This window comes from Patella vulgata, chromosome 3 (genome assembly GCF_932274485.2).
Source record: "Patella vulgata chromosome 3, xgPatVulg1.2, whole genome shotgun sequence".
Classification (NCBI taxonomy): domain Eukaryota; kingdom Metazoa; phylum Mollusca; class Gastropoda; family Patellidae; genus Patella; species Patella vulgata.
The window spans coordinates 51705826-51726999 of NC_065881.2; the positions used below are offsets into that span (position 1 = coordinate 51705826).

At 36.1% G+C, this 21174-nt stretch overlaps 1 protein-coding gene and 1 long non-coding RNA gene across 5 annotated transcripts; one reads left to right on the forward strand and one right to left on the reverse strand.

Annotated features, from left to right (window-relative positions):
- Nucleotides 1-39: 39 nt before the first annotated feature.
- Nucleotides 40-13095, reverse strand: LOC126815816 (uncharacterized). 4 transcript variants are annotated; one of them, XM_050541774.2, is made up of 10 exons: nucleotides 12956-13095; nucleotides 11715-11793; nucleotides 11137-11310; nucleotides 9604-9780; nucleotides 8071-8256; nucleotides 7573-7776; nucleotides 7122-7279; nucleotides 729-822; nucleotides 381-463; nucleotides 40-155 (listed from the first exon to the last, which is right to left on the reverse strand). In XM_050541774.2, the coding sequence occupies exons 1-10, from the start codon at nucleotides 13001-13003 to the stop codon at nucleotides 114-116; spliced, it is 1245 nt and encodes a 414-aa protein (XP_050397731.1). In that variant the 5' UTR covers nucleotides 13004-13095; the 3' UTR covers nucleotides 40-113. The 4 variants fall into 4 exon arrangements, with proteins under 4 accessions (XP_050397731.1, XP_050397730.1, XP_050397732.1 ...); XM_050541773.2 differs by having other exon boundaries at nucleotides 8071-8259; nucleotides 12956-13093; XM_050541775.1 differs by lacking the exon at nucleotides 12956-13095 and adding an exon at nucleotides 12080-12268 and having other exon boundaries at nucleotides 8071-8259.
- A 298-nt stretch (nucleotides 13096-13393) lies between these two features.
- On the forward strand, nucleotides 13394-18047 carry LOC126815815 (uncharacterized). Its single transcript, XR_007678071.2, has 5 exons — nucleotides 13394-13531; nucleotides 15458-15825; nucleotides 16029-16122; nucleotides 16830-16918; nucleotides 17846-18047. It is a non-coding gene; the product is annotated as an uncharacterized LOC126815815 (long non-coding RNA).
- Nucleotides 18048-21174: the final 3127 nt, after the last annotated feature.

The window sequence follows — 21174 nt, forward strand, 5'->3', positions numbered from 1 at the left end:
TATTAAATAATAAAACATCTTTATAACTTATATGTACATTAAAATGATAAATTACTTTTATAAAAATAAAACTTATATTTAAAACTTGTAGATCCAAATTTATTCAGCTATGTTTAAACATAAAATTGATTTGGTTGACATCTAAATAATGTGACCTGAAATAAAGAAAACAGAAATGTAAGATATATATACGTTTATAGATGCAATGTTATACAGGGAAAAAAAAATCACAATAAGCGACAACTTTTTAGCATCGTGATGTGGTCGACGATCTCACCATCTTGGACCATGTTAGATCCCACATTTTTACACTTTGTTTGCCGAAACAGCAGTTGGAGAACCTTTAATAACACGGATAAAGGCCAAAACATTTTACTTACATCATCTATATAACCATTAAAAGGATCAGCCGTTGATGTATTACCGAGTATAAGAGGGCTTGCCACAGCAGCTACGCCACCAACTAAAACATAATACAACATTTACAATTAAATATGCAACCATTCATAAAATACATAGTAATACAATATTACATAAAGGTCATTCCATGTCAAGTGGGTCAGGGGTGGGAAATCGCCCCCCTCGAAAAAATCTGGTAAAAAATATATGTTATTGTACATGTAACAACTAGAAACTGTGCAAAATTATATATATTATGGTACATACCATATAGGTCTACAAGATTGTTCGTAATTTTATTATTAGTGGGCACATAAAAATCTACTCACCAGCTCTCTCTGTAACAAGTTGCTGGTTATCAATCTGTAATTTGCTTATATCCCCTGCTTTCCCCACTCTAATTTGATGTTCTAGAAGCGGATCCTAAAGAGATACAGTACAAAATTAATAGTATGGCCAGGCTAACAAGGGAAGCACAGAAGACATACCTGCGGACAAGACACACAAGACACACAAGACGCAAACACTGTAAGTAATAAATATAAAGAAGTGATAACAAATCAATTTAATGGACCTGCTGCGATGTATCCCGAGTCTAAAGTGATCCTACAGGCTTCATTTTAAATGATATCAAACTCACAACAATGGAAGCGAACGAACAGAGCATTTTCTGAACCTTGAATATTATTGTGTGTTTACAAGAACAATCAGTGTTAGGACGTCGAAGAACATTATTGAACCTATTCAATTTGGAATTTTAAAAACAGCTGCATTGACTATAATAGGTATAGACGGGTAAAAAAAAAAAGAAATCATATTACATTATTGAACCTATTCAATTTGGAATTTTAAAAACAGCTGCATTGACTATAATAGGTATAGAGGGGTAAAAAAAAAGAATTCATATTACTGTATTTAACTTTATCATTTGTAAAAATATATTTAGCTATATACTTGTAAGAAATACCAATCTTGGTGTGTTGAAGAAAAGGAAGTTTAGATATTTCTTTTAATACGGGGGCTATGTCCTTTCTGAAAGCAACCAAATTGGAAGTCCATAAATGTATGTGGACTTACACCGCTAGAACGTGTCAATTCATTTTGGATTTGGAATGTCACAACCTTTCTAGCTTTTAATCATTTTTGCGAGTCGAGGGTTTCACGAATAGCAAAAACACATTCGACTTTGAGATTAAAGTTGGACTTTCTTTGGTGAATATTTATTGTTTTATGATATACTCAATTTTCTAAAATATTATCATTTGCTTTATAAAGAAACCCCAGGCCCTCTCCATATTTGAGAAATAAGTTCAAATATTTTGTGCGATGGCCTTAAATCTTTATATATAATGATCATGTAAAATTAGTGTATAGTCAAAACACGCTATCAAAAACCATAACCCAGATTTAAAGGAAAATTTAAAGGTACATTATTGCAGACCTTTCTTATGAATTATTACCGGTCTTCATTAGCCCAGCCGGGGCAGAACAGTAGGGTGTTAAACCCCATATTATTTATTCCCATGACAATCCCGTAATCACATACATCATCGTTTGGCTGTGACATAAAACAGATCAAAACACGATTGCCATTCAATAATTTTATTTAAAAATGGATAATCGAGAATTTGTTTATGATCGTATCCACGGGATCAATGAAAATCGAGATCCGACGATTCTTCAAACGCCCATACCTTCGCTTAAATGAAGTATTTTGAATATATTACTTTTTCATTATCTATTTATAAACTATTATGGCGAGAACTGTCAGCTCTTTATCTAAAAATTATACATAAATATAATGCATCTTTAATGGCCTTGAATTTAATTCGGGAAATTGATAGAAGAAAAGGTCACTTCTAATATTTCTTATTTAATAAAATCTGTGTACATAGATCTATCTTAAAAGTTCTTTTTCGAAATAATTATCTGTAAATTATCACAAAGAGCAACGTTTTAAATTGCCAGATAATTTTATCACTAAAAGGTCGACCGTGTCACGGCTATAAATATGTCATAAACTAATAACGATCTTTATTAAGATAAATAATTTTTAGAATACAAAACTAGCCAATATGGTGATTCTTATGAATAATTAATTGTATTTTCATGATGTAGGTAATTTATTATCTATCATCATAAGTACTATTTATAAACTAGTCCCTTTTATGAAATTATTACAAACCACTCCTGTATGATGATTAATTAACATCGCAGTCTATTATTCATCACTGATGATCAATTATAAGTATTTGGACATAAAATGTGTTTAAAATAAACCACAATGAATCAATAAACATATCAGTGGATATTTTTAAGAAACACGCCCCTAATTAAACAAAGAAACAACAGAGGTATAAAAACTGCGTCCATTATTATACGATGCTATTAAAAATGCGGTATGTGAGATTTAGATAAATAAAGAGCTAACATTTTTATCGCTGTACTAGGTAAACCAGTGGCTGCCAAGCAGATACGCCCACATTTTGCAAGAGATGGATAGAGAACAGAAATGAAATGAAATGGGGTTTAACGTCCTACTGTTCTGCTCCGAACTGGGCTATTGAAGACGGGAGATAGAGAACAATCAAAACAAAGAGAGATTTTTTGTACAATCAAGAGCCATAATTCAGAAGTTACGATCCGATATGCGCGAATATCGACAGGAACCAAGATCTTATAAACATGTATTTCAAGTTTAATCAAAGGGTCCACAACTTTATACCATATTTTTTTAAAACACTTTTTGCGTACGAGGCGCGGCCATTTTGTCTGTTGGTCCGATTTTAACGAAATTTGAACTCAACCAACCTTAGGATGTAACGGTGATACATTCAAACGTTTTTTGAAATCGGATAATAATTGTGACCTCTAGAAGGATCACAAACTAAAAACGTGATTTTTCGTACAATCAGGGGCCATAATTCTGGAAGTTACGATCCGATATGCGTAAATATCGATCGAAAGGAACCAAGATCTTTTGGTTATAAACATGCATTTCAAGTTTCATTAAAATCAGATGAAAATTATGACCTGTAAAGTGTCCACAAGCTAAAAACGTGATTTTTCGTACAATCAGGGGCCATATAATTCCATGAAGTTATAGTCCGATTTATGCCAATATCGAAAGGAACCGAGATCTTTGGGAGATAAACCTATATTTTCTGTTTCGTCAAAATCGTATAAAATTTGTGACCTGTAGAGTGTCCACAAACAAATTGTGGACATCCGGGCGGACTGACAGGGGCGACGACAATATACGTCTACATGAAAATGTGGGCGTATAAAAATAGATAATTACTTCATTCTGAGTGAAGCTATGACTATTTGAAGAACGGCGTGGTCTAGATTTCCATTACCATTGTTACGATATTAATATACGACATTATCCATTTTAAAATATGGCGATCATGTTTCAATCGGTTCAGAATCACAACCATGCGATGGTCTTGAGGAGTTGATTATGGCCTTGTCGTGTGAATAAAGCTCTGATTAATAATTTATAACATTTGAGGTCTGAAGGAAGATGCATCTTTAATATTTAGGCATACTGCGATCGGTAATACCACTCTGTCGGATTACGATTATTATTCAAGGGGGGGGGGGGAGAGAGAGAAATGGGGTTTAACGTCCACTCGACACAAACTAGGTCATTTCGGCACTAACATATGGTTTAATTTTATTTCAATAATTCGCTTGCGCACAGGGGTCTTTAGTAGTGGGAGAAAACCGGAGGACCCGGAGAAAACCCACGAGGTTGGACAGGCGACCCTACTCCTTGTCACGTACAACCGGGGATTCGAAACCACGCCAGTCGACTCAATGACAGACTTTATGATACAGCGCGCGCACGCAAACCATTCAGCCATCCAACCCCCCTTATTATTCAAGGACACTCCGGATGGTTAGATCAAACCAGGACGAATGTTTTATGTAAAATAAAATTACGCTTCAAACTTATAAATAAACACAGGTTTATAAACAGGCAAAGTTAAATCAAGATAAATGAAAATATAAATTATATATTTCAATAATGTATCAATTACAGTGATTTGAGGCACATTAACACACCGATATGTCCATTTTTCATCATTATGTTGTAGTATGGGGTAGTATGTGGTGATATAGAGGTGGTATTTGGGTGGTATTGGTGTTGGGTAAATCGTCCCGCCGCACCGAAATAGTTTAGTAAATATAAGATTTATTTACATCAGGGTCTGTATTCAAATTATAGCTTAAGTCTAAGATAGCCACTTAACTACTGCATTTCACTTAAATATACGTAACTTCCTGTAAGTTAGGTGTAAGTAGTATTCAAAGGTAGGGTTATGTATTAGATATTCCCTTGAGTTAAACTGCCTTAACTTTTAAGAGTTTAGTCTTTTAGCGGTATTCAAAGGCCAGTTTAAGTGAGAAAAATCCACTTAACTTTAAGTGACCTATGGGAGGTACCTTAAAATTAAGTAAAATTATAATGACTTCTTTTAATCGGAGTACACAATGTCGTAGCATGCCCATAATGGGAGGTACCTTAAAATTAAGTAAAATTATAATGACTTCTTTTAATCGGAGTACACAATGTCGTAGCATGCCCATAATGGCGATTTTAAAAGTTAAGGGATTGAGATTGAAACAAAGACAATGTTGCCGAGTGTAGCTGTCCTCAAACTTTTGTTTCCATCGTCCGCTTTTGTGTTGTAGTGCCATAATAGTGTATATGGTCAAGGATATATTTTTTCCGATCATTTTTATCCTTGTCGTTCTGCTTATTCATGTTTTCCAGGACTGTCATATAATAAAGTTTAATGCGTTAAATTCATTTATAAAATTTGATATTGTTATGACATGCCATGGTATAGATTTCGATAAACAATTATACAATTATGAGAAACAAGGCAAGATTTATTATTAAGACTGATTCCCATATACATATTTGAAGTTAGCTGCGAATTGGCAGTAGTATTGTTTGCAACATGTTCTTGTTTTCGTCTGTATATAAATTTACAAATGTATGATGATTGCTGGCCGCAGTGTGCCATCAATGTTTTACAATTAATTTCTTGTATTACTAATAGCGTTTTAATCAATAGTATTTATTTAGGTAGAAGATAACGTCACGTGCTTCTTTCGTACCATCAACGCCGCAACGGGTTTGGGATTTTAAAGTGTAGACACTGACAGAATTTCTATAAATTCCTCAAATGATAGATTGATAATCAACATTGAATGATGTGTTCAGTCTAACTTTAAAGCCAAAGGGTCCTGCGTATTGCTAAGATCTTGCTTTATATTCGTTATACATTTTTAAAATAATAAAGTTTACAATATCCCTCATTATACTACCACTATTCGATAACTGCAATTTAAATCTATTGAAATTGAATTTTCTATAAAAATCTACGGACAAAGGATGCGCACTATTATAATTTATAGTCATACTATTTTCATGCGTTACAATATAATAATTCGACAAACATTTTCCAAGTAATGGCTACTAAGATTTTAATAGAGCATAGTGCATTCTGCACACAGACAACCATTTTCTTCGAGAATAGATCTCTGCCCGAAATGGCCGCCTATCCAAAAACTAGTATGCTACATGTATTTTGTAATGTGGTGCTATCCGCCATACACACACAGACTAAATGATATTAAATTGAAGCGGAATAAATATTTCTCAAAATTATCGAAGCATACTCAGAGATTTTGACTAAAATCGTCGATTTAGGAATTAAAATGTCGGTCAAATAACTTAGTGTCTGTTCTCAAGTGGAGCTAATTGTAAACATACAGGGTAAGTTTAGTGTGCGTATAGTGCTTCTCTTAAGGGGATATGACTTGTGTGCAAAGTTAGAAATTCGTGATTTTTGGTATTCCTTAAGTTAGAAATTCATGCTTTTTGGCGATTGCGGGTATTCCATAATTTAAGTGCACGGTAAAGTTTGTCACATAGCCAAGGAGGTGTAACATACAGCCTCTAAATACCGATTTTCCTCAACTTTAAGAAAACCTTTGAATACGGACCCTGGTATATAAAACATAAAAGAGCTACTTAAATACATAAATGAAACATGAACTAGATTACACCAGGAATATAAACAATAACATTAACACTGGATAACCATTTCACCCTTCCATACGCCGGTCCCCGCTCTTCTCTTCCTCCCGTCTCACCGTCTCTCGTCTCATCCCCGCTCGTCTGTCTGTCAGCAAACTCCTGGTTATATAGCCTCCGACAATAGGTAAGACCCATGATCATATATGGAATTGTCTATTTATCTCGTCATGGTATGATTACTGACCAGTGCTTATTCCTTTGAAGTCATGCGGAGCTTGCATACAGATCATAATGTAGTTTGTAAATGACATATGGGATTAATTACATGTTTAATTTACTCACTAACTTTATATTTCAAGTCTTACGGCTAGTGCCAAACGGGGGTCGTGGTAGCTTAGTGAGTAAGGCGCTGGCAGGGAACAGCGTCTGTTGTGATGGGACGGAAAACAGAGATACCATGTATTCGTTGGTGTGCACGTAAGAGAACCCTTGTCGTAAGAGTAGGCCGTAGCGCCCCTGTCCGGGCAAAATTTTCCCGTCTTCATTAGCTTGGATGGAGCAGAAAAGTATGAGGTTAAGGTAATACGCACGTCTCAATCGAATGTAAGACTGTTTTCCTTGACCCTGGAAAGATGAAAAAACTGAGGAAAACTGAGTTACTTACCACATTATGAGCAACCATTGACACTACTGTACTGTCTGTTAACAACAGAAAAACTCGAATTTCTTGTGCTGCTGGATTAAACACTGCTCGGTAGCTGAAACCAACACCTGGATTCTCATTGGATAACAGTGAAACGTCATTGGTATTTAAAGAGTTTCCTGGAAGTAAAGAATGAATAAAGATAATGTAACGTTGCATTGGAAATAAATAGATTGAACTCGGATTATAATTTCTAAAACATCTAATACCACTTTTTATTCATTTCAGCAACACGGACTCCTTAAATGCTTGATTTTGTATATTTACTTCGGGGGTGTTAAGTGGCAATGTTGATTATGTGTTCGATCTCTCTACTTGAAATTTTCGATTTTATTTACTGATTGATTAACGATGTATTATTATTGTTAAAGAAACATATTAATGGAAATACAATAGTCAAACAAAAGCTCACCGGTATAATTAAATGTGAATCCTAGAGCAAAATTAGAACCCAATTCCACATTTTGTAAATATGGTACCAAAATTTGACCACCATCCTCAAAATAAGCCCTATCATCAGCTACATATACAGCTCCATGTGGTTGCATATAAACCCGTTTCTTAGACTCGGTAAAATCGCCATTGAAGGGAAACAGAAATAAAGCATTGCAGTGTTCTGAAAATACAATTGATTTAGACAATTCAAATTCCTTTAAACGATTAGTTATTCGGAATGGGCATTCATAAAATTAAGCCCAGTGTTTTTCATATACATTAAGTTATTCCATTCAACTTCATATATCCTACTCTCAGTTAGCTAAAGTTTCATTTTAGCGATTCTATCCTAAATGATTCTCCAAGGAATGTATTTGTCACAATCATATATCAATGGATTATAATCTACCACCCACCCATTTTAATTAGGCTACTATTTTGTATTTAGTCATTTTCGGCAAAACTTTACACGTACCTGGTGCATTACTATAAGCTGTCTGCGTTGAATCAGGCCATCTGCATCCACAAGACGTTTTTATAAATACGAGACCAGGAGGGCAATTCATTACATGATGTGTGCCCGAGATATCGACAGAAATGTAAGATGTTGCATCATTGAGGTTAACCTGCAAATTTGGACAGGCTGGTTGAGCTTCGGTTACTGCTGAAACAAGATTATGTTATTTTAAGTTTTCAGTAAAGAAAATTGCAGCAGTTTCCACACTAATGCATTCTTCGGAGTATTAAAGAATTGGGGTCTTTATTAGTCATTGGTGACTTCTTCATAACTTGTCAAATCGATTTATTTATTTTTCTTCAGATTTTGTGTTATTTTCTATTCGACTTTTTCTGATTCTAGAACGATGATGTATTTATATACCAATCGTCAATCAAATACCTCAAAGTTTTATACAAATCTGGAAAACCCAGTTTTTTACATTCAACAATGGGTCATAATTCAGTAAAACATTAACCGAATTCCGCGGAATGCAAATCTTGATCTTTAAATCTGCTTTATACCCAAATGTACCAACACTCCAAGCTTATCCTCAACAGTTTCCGAACAGCATAATTTTCATTGATTTTAAGTTAATGTATCGATACGTCATTGACATTTCTCGCTAAAATATCAAATTTCTCACAGCTTAATATGTACCCAGGTTGATTTTTTAATATTTATTTAAGAAAGCAAAACCAAAATACCAACGCTAAATAATGTCCCGTCATGGATTCAATCGGATTTAAAGAGAGGGAGAGAGAAATGTGGTTTAACCTCCACTCGACATAAACTAGGTCATTTCGGGACTAACACATGTTTCAATTTTATTTCAATAATTCGCTTGCGCGTATAGGGGTCTTTAGCAGTGGGAGGAAACCGGAGGACCCGGAGAAAACCCACGAGATTGGACAGGCGAGCCTACTTCTATCACGTACAACCGGGGAATCGAAACCACGTCAGTTGACTCAATGACAGACCTTATGATAGAGCGCGCACGTACTAACCATTCGGCCACCCCCCACCCCAATCGGATTTAAAACAGGCCTATTACTTTGATGCAATTTCAAATCCACATATCATTGTAAATACTGAACGGAATTGAACCATTTTGGACCGATATGCCTATTAGAGATTCATCTTTTACAATAATGTAGTTTGTAAGTTATCCCTATATGACACATCGATCGGATATGTAAGTCTGTCCTGCTCGCCGGCGTACTAAAAAGAATATGTAGTAATATTCTTTGTCACGTCATTGAATCATCAAATGTAACACTATCCCGAGTCACGGGGACCAAAAAATGTAGCACTATGGTTCCTTTAACAATTATATTACAATTCCACGAAACACGATCTTGATATATACATATACTGCAGCGTACCAAAGTTCAATTAAATATCTCAAATGACAACCGGATGAACAGATAGACGGACGGAGCGAAAACATATAATCCCTTCAGGTTCCATTGGTAGGAGAATAATGATAATAATCTGTTGAAAGAAACTTACCGGCAGCGGTCACTCCAGGATGTTCACAAGTTGTATCAGCTACACAATCTGTTACATTAAATGCATCGCCGACTGGACAGTGTTCATAATAAGCTTTAGATTGACGACATTCATAATAACCAAAACAGTTACCATTATCAGAGAAACGGGTACCATCTGTTAAACTTTTACAAGGATCTGAAACAATGTTACACTAGTTTTAAAAGACTATTTGCGTTAAGTCTTTCGGAAAATATAAAAATTTCCGCGGCGTATAATCCACACTAAAATGTACTCAAATTGATTATTCAATATTTGATTATGAAAACAAAACGTTAGGTAATCTGCTGACTTGGAATCAATCGGATTAAAAACAAACCCATTAAATAATTTTAACGAATGTTATCTGTTTACCCCGTTTATATCAATCCGATTAAAACACAGATCCTATTTCGTGTTGTTTTTTACAGTTCAAAATTTCGTTTACTTGTCTTCACAACACCAGGATCTGGAAGAGTTGTTATATAACAGGCGTTCTAGTTGATGTGAGGAATCAGGTCTGTTACGGCGAGTTCTTGGCGAGCTCTGCACAGAACTGTGGGTAAACCCCTAAAAACGTCAACGCTGATTGTTTAATCAATGTCTGACGTCATGGGGTCAAAAGCCGCTAGTATGAACCCTTACGCGACCTCCCAGTACAACTGGTCAGATCTTCATGTAGTATAGGCCATCGAAAGTATAAAAAAACGAAACGAAATATACATCTGTATTTTAATCAGATTGCGTTTATATCGTCTGCAGTGGATGGCGAATTTTGACAAATAAATTATCATTTCAGCATATCTTTGTAAATACTTTACGGGATTGAACTATTTTTTTGTAGCGTGGGATAAAAATCCGCCAAACGCCGTTCAGAGGCTTTAATAGATTTGGCCGTTACATTAGTAACAGTCTAATTAATAAGCTTATTTCGTTATTTCGTTATGTCTTTATGGTTCTTACAAACGGTATAATTATTCAGGCTGCCGTTCAGATGACATACCATGATTATTGATCATCTAGATATGTATCTATTTTCTATTGCCATGGTGTTGTTAAAACAGACGTTTTAACGCCTCCTATATTCAGCGATAGTTTTTCAGACATGTGCTTTTTTATACATAAAACTAATTCATGTGGGTACTAAATCCCATGTTTACAGCATTATATCAGAGATATGAGTCAAAGAATTTTTGTTCCAAAAGCAAGATTTACCGATGCATCGATGAGTGTAGCGTATTCATCTTTCCTCCCGATACATCGATGCGTAAAATTGCACTTGATATAAGCTCTAACAAACACTGAGGTAAATCTTATAAGCTTCCACTCTATTTAATGAGAAAAAACAACAACTGAAAAACAGTTAATTTGAATCAGATTACGGCAAAAACATATGAGAATGGAGGCAACCCCTGAAAAATATTCAGTACAACACTTTGATCACCAACGATAAAAGGAACGATAGCCCTGGAACTAATCCAATTAGAACGCATAGTTCTTGGCTGAAGAACTTACCATCTGGGCATTGCACAGAAGACGCATGTTTACAAGCATTGTCATCAAAAAATGTACCCGAGGCACAAGTCTCTAATTGTGGATTACTAGTGTTACACTGTACAAATAAGTTACAATAGCCGAGAATCCTGTAATATCGAAACCCTGTAGCTTTTACATTTTTTTTACAATACTCTGAAAAACATAGAAAATAGAAAATATAGATATTTTGATATGCTGGAAACACGTTGCAAACTTTTGGAAATCTTATCCTCGACTTCTTAAGTTTCAAAAATTCTCGTCTCCCTCTCCGAAATTATAAAATGGCCGTCACAGTAAAAAAAACAACATTATTTTGGTAGATCCCAATTTAAGAATTAAGAGTTTTCAAATGTTGTTGTTGGGAAATATGGAGGTTTGTAATATTCAATAAGTATGTTGATGGCTACAACATAGTCTGTTTTAACTCCATGTAAAGACTGGAGGTGGTTTGTTTTTAGTAATAACAAGATTACGTCTTTACTTAAATGTTAATTGGTTTGGATATATTTGTGTTGAACTGTATGTGTATTATAATTATACAGTAGTCTAACACTTACCTCTAAGGAAATCTTGTCCAGATATAGTGGATATAAAGAGAACAGCTACAAGGAGTTTGAAAGGTAAGCCGAGCTGCATCTGAAACGCAAAGGAAAATGCTTAAGAGGGTTCATAATTATCTTGTAGTAGGGACGCATTCTTTGTTTTGCGAATATTTAAAAGTACTACAAGCACCTCCTTACCAAGAGGTATCACTGTCAATCCCCAATACTCTTCCCACATCTCCATGGGTTAAGTATAGAAATGGTGGTGACACCGATGACCACGCCCAGAAACTCAGACATATCCTCAAAACTGACAACTGTTTCTGTTCTCGTTAACACTCCTGGTGGTATTTAAGGCTTTTTGACAATTGTTGGCCTACCTTGGTCTTTTATAACAGTAAATATTGTAGATGGTCTTTACTCAACGCTATTTCTCCAACTAAAGAAATCTTTATTTGTTATATTTATATTTTATTTCATTGATACCCACTCTAGCCATCGATCATTCCTTAATATCCTTAACACACTTGACACAGACAATAATCAAAAATATATCCATCGTCATTGACTAGGGATGATTGACAATGACAGACGGTTTGACTTACGTCACATCCAAAAATACACCAACAATTAATTTATTATATGTCATACTTATGTGTTGATTTGAAGTATATGTGAAATACTGTTTAAAGGTCTTTATTAGTTCATGTCGGTTTATTAAACTTTAATCTTTTCGGCCCATTAATCGTGTGCGTATCGTCAATCAAAAGTATATATATACATGTATATATTAGTGAGTGCATTATGGACAATCTGCAGGTTTACGGTCAAATTCCCACGGACTTGTTTAGGAATTTGGGCTGGGTAGTGTCCGGGTGGAGACAACGTCGAGTTTGGCGTTAGATCTGGGGGATTACCCTTACCCGAGAATGTTATAAAGTCAGAAGCCCTGAGACAATATTTCCGCTCTTATAGGTGCATTATTCATGTATAGGATTGGAGAGGAGTTGGCAAACATTCCCGGTACACCCATGTAATTGATCATTATTTAGGGTAAAAATATTATGTTTTTTGATTTATCAGTATCAGTTATCACTGTACCAAACAATCCTACATGTCAATTTTTTTAAATCATTGTAAAGTCTATATTTAATTCTTGAAAATTAGTGTGTTATATGGTGATTGATGAGAAATATTAGCGTCCTCTTCAATCCGCATTGGGAAGCCGTTATACAACATTCCATTTGTTAACTTACATCGTGATCTACAACACAAAAGATCAATGAGGAAAATACACTCTGCATAATTTTAAGCGTCACTGTCCTGGCAAAAATCTAAATAGAACAAAATATGATGATGGAGTATGCTCCAAGTAGTGCATGTCCTTTAATGTTATTGATTAAATATAACGTATCTTCGTGTGAAGATGTAAACAGATTACATGACGGTAATAATATGTACAAAGACACCATCACTTCCATCATATGAGAGAAAATAGGTTGTTAAATAACACAGAACGTTCATAACTGTTAATTATTTCTCTAACATGACAGAGAAATCACGTTTCGAACACAAAAATTATTTTCGTTGGTATTGACTCGGAACCAAACAAACATCATCCTTACACAGCATTTGCTCTTCTTAAATAACAAGGACAAGAAAGAAAAAAATAACGCGTCATCTCTTATGCAAAACGTTCCCATCCTGTCAAATCAACACAGTTTTAAACTGACCGGTACACAGATTTGTCGATCAGATATTTATTATGTTAAATATAAGGATTGTAGTGCTTGTATTTTATTATCTATATGCGTGTGTAAGCTTTGTCGAAGGTAAGAATATGTACAATAATTATCAATCTGTAATAATCATCATAATTATCTATATATTACAGACTATTCGTTATTATAAAAATTCGAAAAGGGAAAATTGCCGTTTCATACCAATACCCAACGGGCACAGGTTCGGCCAGTTGCGAGCGAATCTAGAAACTGCAAATAGGGGAGGCTGGGTTGGTCTCCAAATCTATAAGGTTGCCATCGACAATCCCACCCCACATAGATCATACAGGTCACAATTCTATGGAATACAATTACTGCTTTTTACTGAGCCTAGTCGAAACGTCGCTCAGTAAAAAGCAGTAATTGTATTCCATAGAATTGTGACCTGTATACTCTAGTTCAATTTCTAAATGCCATTGAAACAGTTTATCCCACATAGATCGTATCATCGTATTGCCTATATAGCTGTTCGCCGGAAAGCAGTTTTATGCCAGTTGACATGTAACGAAACCCTAAGATGTGTGTGGGGGGGGGGGGGAGAGGGGGCTCTGCCCCTGAGATAATTTTAATTTCCTGGCAATTTACGTCATTGCTGGAAGCAAATTCTTGTGAACGAGAGGAACAGAAATGTGACAGAATATCTAGATCTACCTGTCAATTCTACCTGTTTTGTGAGATTTGACATTTGTACTGTCTGTCGCCCCATGACCCGCGAACAAGTGGTACTACTAACTGGGCTGTTCAATGTAACCGGGGGGATCACGTGGCTAAGTGGGTAAGACGCTGGCTCGCTAGGCTGGAGGTCGGGTGTTCGACCGAGAAAGTTCTTTCAGATTTTCCGGCGTGGTTCCCCCTTGTCAGTGATGCAGGACGGAGGGCCTGACAAGAAGAACTAGTCCTTCGGATGAGACGAAAAACTGAGGTCCCGTGTATACATTGGAATGCACGTAAAAGATCCCTTGGCAGTTGGAATTCGATATAAGAGTAGGCGATAGTGCCGCTGCTTTTAATTTTTTGGAACTGGCACGAGAGACGATGGGTGAGACGCTTTTTTCTCTCGCGGATCCGCTTACTTGGTCTCATGGTGGGGTGGCCGCACCCCCGGCCTCTAAAATCCACGCCTGGGTCCAGCTATGGAACTTTGACTTTTGTTTTCAGTTAAACATACATTATGCTGGAGCTAAATCTGCCTATTGCAGGTATTTCTTTAGGCCTGAAATGTTATATAAACTATTAATTTGACATTTATTAACAAAACAATACCACAATCAACTCTCGATGGCGTCGGGTACTCGAGATTTTAACTAGATTAGAACGGTTCACCATTTAAAAATTTAATCTAAAAATGGGAAAGCGAGGCTAAGTCTCGAATATACCAGTGCCCATAGGCGTTCGAGCTGGGGGGGGGGGGGGCTCAGGGGTCATCCGCCCCCCCCCCCCCATTTTGGGCACCAAATGCTGGGAAAATTTGAGCACACAATTGTACTTTGTAAAAGTTGTATAAAAAAATATTGTATTCTTGAATGTGTCCAATTTAACAGCGAATTTATTATTATCATGTAACATACTAAGAACCTAACTACATTTTCTGGGCACCAACCACCTCCGCCCCCCCCCCCCCCGTCAACAATTTCCCCGTACGCCTAAGCCATTACCCTGGTTACCACAATGCACACATCTTGTCAAAACTACAAACAGTGATAACTAAGTCTCAGAATGAAGTAATTTGAATGAAATTTTCAGTATTTTCATTTTACATTATCTATTTTTGGGCTATTATAGTTATAGCAAGAACGGTCAGCTCTTTATCTAAATCTTACATAATGTATCTTTAATCGTATAACATAGTATTAGGGAGATGACCCTCGGTATATTACAAATGTTTTTTTCTAGAACGCCCAATATATTTTGTTGTATTTTTGTTCAGATACAAATTCACTAATTCAAATTAATTATAACATATTCCCTTTTTCATAGGTTGCAAGGAACAATGCTTATTCCATTATGACAATTCTTTTGAGGAATCTGAAAAAAGATGTGGCCAGATTTCAACAGGACGAGTTTCCATCCAAAACAACAAAGCGTCATTTTCTGGATTTGGATTCATCGCATTGCCAGTTTTTAAAGGCAACACCCTTCAGCCATATTTTGCGTTGGCCTTTCGATTCCGGTACACAGGAGCAGTAAAGAACAGAAAGCAACCTATTGTCTTGATCAGTAATGGCTGTGAAATGAATAGTCCTACCATTGAATTGAGTATAGCTGGAAGCACCTTAACTTTAAAACTTGTATTAACGGTGGATGGCGAGAAAAACGATGTAGTTCTCATATCCATACCAGATGTTGTGAGTATTTAAAAGACGATTTAAGTCTATAGCAACGTATTATTTTTATCGGCATGTTTAATCGAACCGATATTTTCCTTTTCGAACTCCATGAATAGTATAAACTGAACTGAAAACTTCCAGTCATCGCTCTGGTAAATTAACTGTATAGTGGAAAATAATTGAATTTGTTAATCTAATTTCTGTATTTGTTTCTGTTTTAGGACGTAGCCAAAGAAACACATGTGAAAATTGGACAAGATAACACTCGTATTCGTATACTAGTAGGAGAACATCCCATGCATATTATAGAAAAAAGTTAGTATACATCATAATATTGTATATGTGCGCCTTTAAAACCAACTCGCAGAAGTTGGCGTATATACCCGACATTTTTGGTGTTAATGTCATGTGTCCGTCTTCATTAGCCCAGATGGTTCAGAAAAGATAAACCCAATTTCATTTCACGTATTACGTGAAAAGTAGTAATTGTGGTTCGAACGTGCACGGGTAGTTAAAAACTGCTCAACCCGTTCAAGTACCCGTTCATGTCAATCTGATGAAAACACAGATCTTATTTCTTTTCGTTTTTATATTTCAAAATTCTGTTTTACTTGTCTTTACTACACTGGGTCAGGATCTGGAATATCTGTTATCATTGACGTATTCTGGATGATGTGAGTGATTAGCCAATGAAACAGTCTGTTACGGCGAAATTTTGGCGTGAGGTGCACGGAAATGTGGATCATCCACTAGAAACATCAATGCTGATTGGTTAATCAAATGTGATGTCACAGGGTCAAAAGCAGCTCGTATGACCTCTGACGCGACCTCCCTAAAACAACCGGTCAGATCTTGTAGTGTAGGCCATCGAAAGTATAAAAAACGAAACGAAATATTGATTTGTATTTTAATCAGATTGCTGTTCATGTAAAATTATATAGATATCGTCCACGTGTTGGCCTATATCATTTTTTGCACAGTTCTATTATAAATTGTTTCTTTATATCTTTTCAATATTTTAGGTATGCATGAACACGTAGTATCATCCGAATGTCCACTTCAGATTGGAGCTGGGCATGGCTTACTTCCATTTGTTGGAGAAATTGATGAGGTAAGCTACGTTTATAAAATACTATTCAATAATTCAATGTGTATATTGAACGTCTAAAGACATCCTCGGTATCCCAGTGGTCTCATTCCGTTTTACTCCACTATACCCTGGTTCAATTCATGGGGTATTCACGTATTCAAGTTATCTGCCCTTGATCGTAGCTTGATTCTACAAACCAATCAAAATACAGTTTACAAACCAGTTTTAGCCTCATTACTTACATTCACAACAATATGGCGGCTTGTTTGTTGCAACAAGATGAGAGTTACTTCCCTTCCCCAACTTCCATTGTATTTAACGATCTCTTTGATTGGTCGATAAAAATAGCACAGTCACCAAAGGCAGATAATTGTGTCTTCCCATGGCTGAACCCAGGGGTTCGTGGAGTGTGACAGATTGAGACCACTGGGGATATCGAGGATGGTCTACCGAATCACCGAAAGCCATACTTTGGATCGTTCTAGCCCCCGATATCAAAGATAAAAAGGTGTTAAAATATAATCACAGACCAGAGATCAAAAGATGGCATATTTTGTCTGCGATATCGCTGTGTACGTGACAATAAATAAAGTTGACGAGATAATAAGTGTGCCAGATCGTTCGGCTGGTACAAAAAACCGAGGGCCACCAAAGTACACATCGGTGTGCACGTAAAAATGCCCTTGAAAGTTGGCAATCGAAGAAAAGTAGGCGCAAACGCCGTTGTTCTGGCACAGAATTATCCCCTGTGCATCTCAAAATAATCGAATTATCGTCTTGACACCCTACTGTAATGATTATAAATGGAACTTGAACCCATCCACGCGGACCCGTCCTTGAAACCCCGCAGTAAAGCCCCACATTAAACTCGTGGCCCAAAATAATAATTAATTAACTATAGTTTTCCATGTTTATGTTCTCTATGACGTTTCAATTGATTTTTTTCAGTTTGTGTTCTATCCATGCATTAATGAAGACTTTTTCGAAAAAGAAACATTTCCGTAAAATTTTAGGCCCAAGATCTAAGCCTAATAACAAATAGATCAATTTCCAAGTTGGGAATATATATGATTTTTGAAGAAGAACTGGCATAGTAATTGTATTCAAGCATTTCGGAACAATAAATATTGATGAGAAGGATGTTAAATAAGCTAATGTTTTATGTTGTTGGTTTGAGAGAGAGAGAGAGAGAGAGGGAGAGAGAGAGAGAGAGATTAACGTTCACTCGACACAAACTAACATATGGTTCATTTATAATTCAATTATTCGCTTCCGCGAAGGAGTCTTTAACTGTGGTGGTGGGGTGTGTGAACCGGAGGACCCGGAGATAACCCACGAAGTTGAACAGGCAACCCTACTCCTGGTCACGGACAAGCGGGGAATCGAAACGACGCCACTTGACTCAATGACAGACTTTATGGTTCAACGCGGACGCGTTACCCCCCCCCCCCCCCCTGCTTTATAAAGTAGATTTATAGCAAACAATTCGTAAGGGCAGACCTGTATAAAAGGGTGAATATAATTGTCACTACGCGGTAACAAATAATGGAAATGCCAATGTTCAAATATGCTTTCCCATTTAAAATCTGTGTGATTTAATGATATAGCTAGACTAAAAATATATTCAGATTAATTTATTTGTCAAAACTTTGCTTCAAATCCCTCTCAAAGCATTAATTTAATCGAAAGAAAACTAAACCATGCCGTAAAAATCAGTTTTAAGCAGCCTTGTTTGTCACGTGACTTGATTGAGGGGAGGGTCCCTTTTAAGCTTGTAGTTTTCGTTATTAGCTGTCCGTTTACCATTATCGAAGCTAAGTAATTTATTGGAAGTGACGCCAAACATGACAAACACGAGTTGTCCTTCTATATAACTGATTGAATTAACGAGCGATAACAGACACGCGGTCGAATTTCATTTCACTGATAATTCAGTTGAAGATGAAAAGTTATTATATGAGACGGTGAGAGGATATCTGACAATTCAAAAAAAGAATTGGCTGTCATTAGATAAAAGATAAGGATCAAATTAGAAAAAGTCCGTGCATTACCATGTTTTTATTAAGAACAGAATGAATAAAAACGGGGGAATGCACGGGATTTTTTTCTATTTTTCTCGTTTTCCCTTATCTAGTGACAGCCAATTCTATTTTTGAATATTGTGAGATACACTCTCACCGTCCCATATAATAACTTTTCAACTTCGACGGAATTATCAGTGAAATGAAATTCGATCGTTTGTCTGGTATCGCTCATTACTTCAGTCAGATATATAGAAGGATAACTCGTGTTTGTCACGGATACTCTACCACTACAAATGTCTGACAATTACATAGCTGTCAGGGGTAACCCACCACTATAGAAATGTCTGTTAGAGTGTTTTTGTAACACCTGAAGATGTACGGTACACTGCTGTAAGATTTTCATGTGGTAGCCTACACTTTTGAGCTAATCTAGCCTAGTTGGGGGGCATGGCATTTTGGGCGTGGAATACCACACCCACCACGAGAAACCCGGCAGACTTACATTCTGATGATACCAGATATACATGCATTGAGACCATATAGGAGAAAATTGGTACACTTTTCAGCTAGGTTAACCCCCTGGGCTCCGGCTCTAATATTGTCCTTTAAGTCCATGTTCGTAAGCGAGATTATCAAATAACTGGTCTGATTCCAATTTCAAACTCGGGGGCAAATAACTCGTCTGAAACCGATTCACTTTCAGAAGATATAATTATACCAAGGTGAGAAACGGGTTGAAATTAAATAATTGAGATCAATGTTCACTACTCTAGTTTCCGTCAACCAATGGCAATACTCGCTAATTTTCGCTAGGTAGACAATCAAGTCCACGATGACGTTTAAAATTATCCACGTGGCCCTCTTTAAAGGACAATATTGGTGCCAGTCATTATCATATATATGATAGAGCTGGTTAAACACATTCCAAATATAATTTTAACACAGAGATCATTGCTACGATAGCTGAGTAATACAGTTTTCCAGAATCGGAAGTGACGAACGCCAAAGGAAAACACGAGTCATCTCTCTTTATAACTGACTGATGTGACGAGTGATAACGGATATACGGGCGAATTTCTGCTCACTAATAATTCATTCGAAAACCAAAAGATGTTGTATGAGATTGTGAGAGGATATCTGACAATTCATAAAAAGAATTGACTGCCACTAGATAAGTGAACACGAAAGAAAAACAGAAAAAGTCCGTGCATTACCATGTTTTTATAAGATATAGAATGAATATAAACAAGGGAATGTACGGACTATTTCTATTTTTCTCGTGTTCTCTTATCTAATGACATTCAATTACTTTATTGAATTGTCAGGTATCCTCTTACAGTCCCATATATCAACTTTTGGTCTTCGAAGGAATTATTAGTGAGCAGAAATTCGGCCGTATATCCGTTATCACTCGTCACATCAGTCAGTTATATAGAGAGATGACTCGTGTTTTCCTTTGGCGTTCGTCCCTTCCGACTCATGAAACCTGCATTACTCAGCTACCGTAGCAATGATCTCTGTGTTAAAATTATATTTGGAATGTGTTTAACCAGCTCTATCACATATGTGATAATGACTGGCACCAATATTGTCCTTTAAATCACGCAGACAATTTATGTCATCGTAGACTTATTTGTCTACCTAGCGAAAAATATGTATTTCAAGACTTCATGATCATGAATCCGTATCAATAACGTACACCTTTATTAAACTGTTTCCGTTCCTTTTTTTGCGGGAAGAAAAACCAGAGAGTGTCAGACGTGTTTTTTGCGTGAATGCACTTTAGCCTCGGTTTTTCGTATTATCCGAATGAATAGACACTGTCCCCTTTCTTACAACACAGCATGCTTAAACAGAGCCATATCTGCCCATTGTAGGTCTTTCTTTAGGCCTGAAATGTTACATAAACTATTAATTAGACATTAATTAACTTATCCAAACTATAATCAACTCTCGATGTCATCTTATGTGTCGGATTTTCACTGGATTTGAATCCGATCTGCTGCTCAACGCTCATTGATGATTAAATCCAAAAATGGATAATCGAGACTTATGTTTTTGGGTTTTTTTTTTTTATCGTACCGACTTTAGTAATGATGGTGGAGGCTAGGTTTAAAATTCAAAATCTAATAACTCGGTTCAGGGTGTAGCAATTGGACTGAAATTTTCATCATATTGTATTTACGTTATCAATTTGTTTAACTAGTATATCGAAAACAGTCAATCCTTTATCTAATATCCCATATAATGGGT

Coding starts and splice junctions, on each gene's coding strand:
- LOC126815816 (XM_050541773.2), bottom strand. CDS start 13,003: ATGCAGAGTGTATTTTCCTCATTGATCTTTTGTGTTGTAGATCACGAT. Junction 7,280..7,572: donor ATTCACATTTAATTATACCG/GTGAGCTTTTGT, acceptor CTTTACTTCCAG/GAAACTCTTTAAATACCAAT. Junction 464..728: donor ACTTGTTACAGAGAGAGCTG/GTGAGTAGATTT, acceptor ATTATGTTTTAG/TTGGTGGCGTAGCTGCTGTG.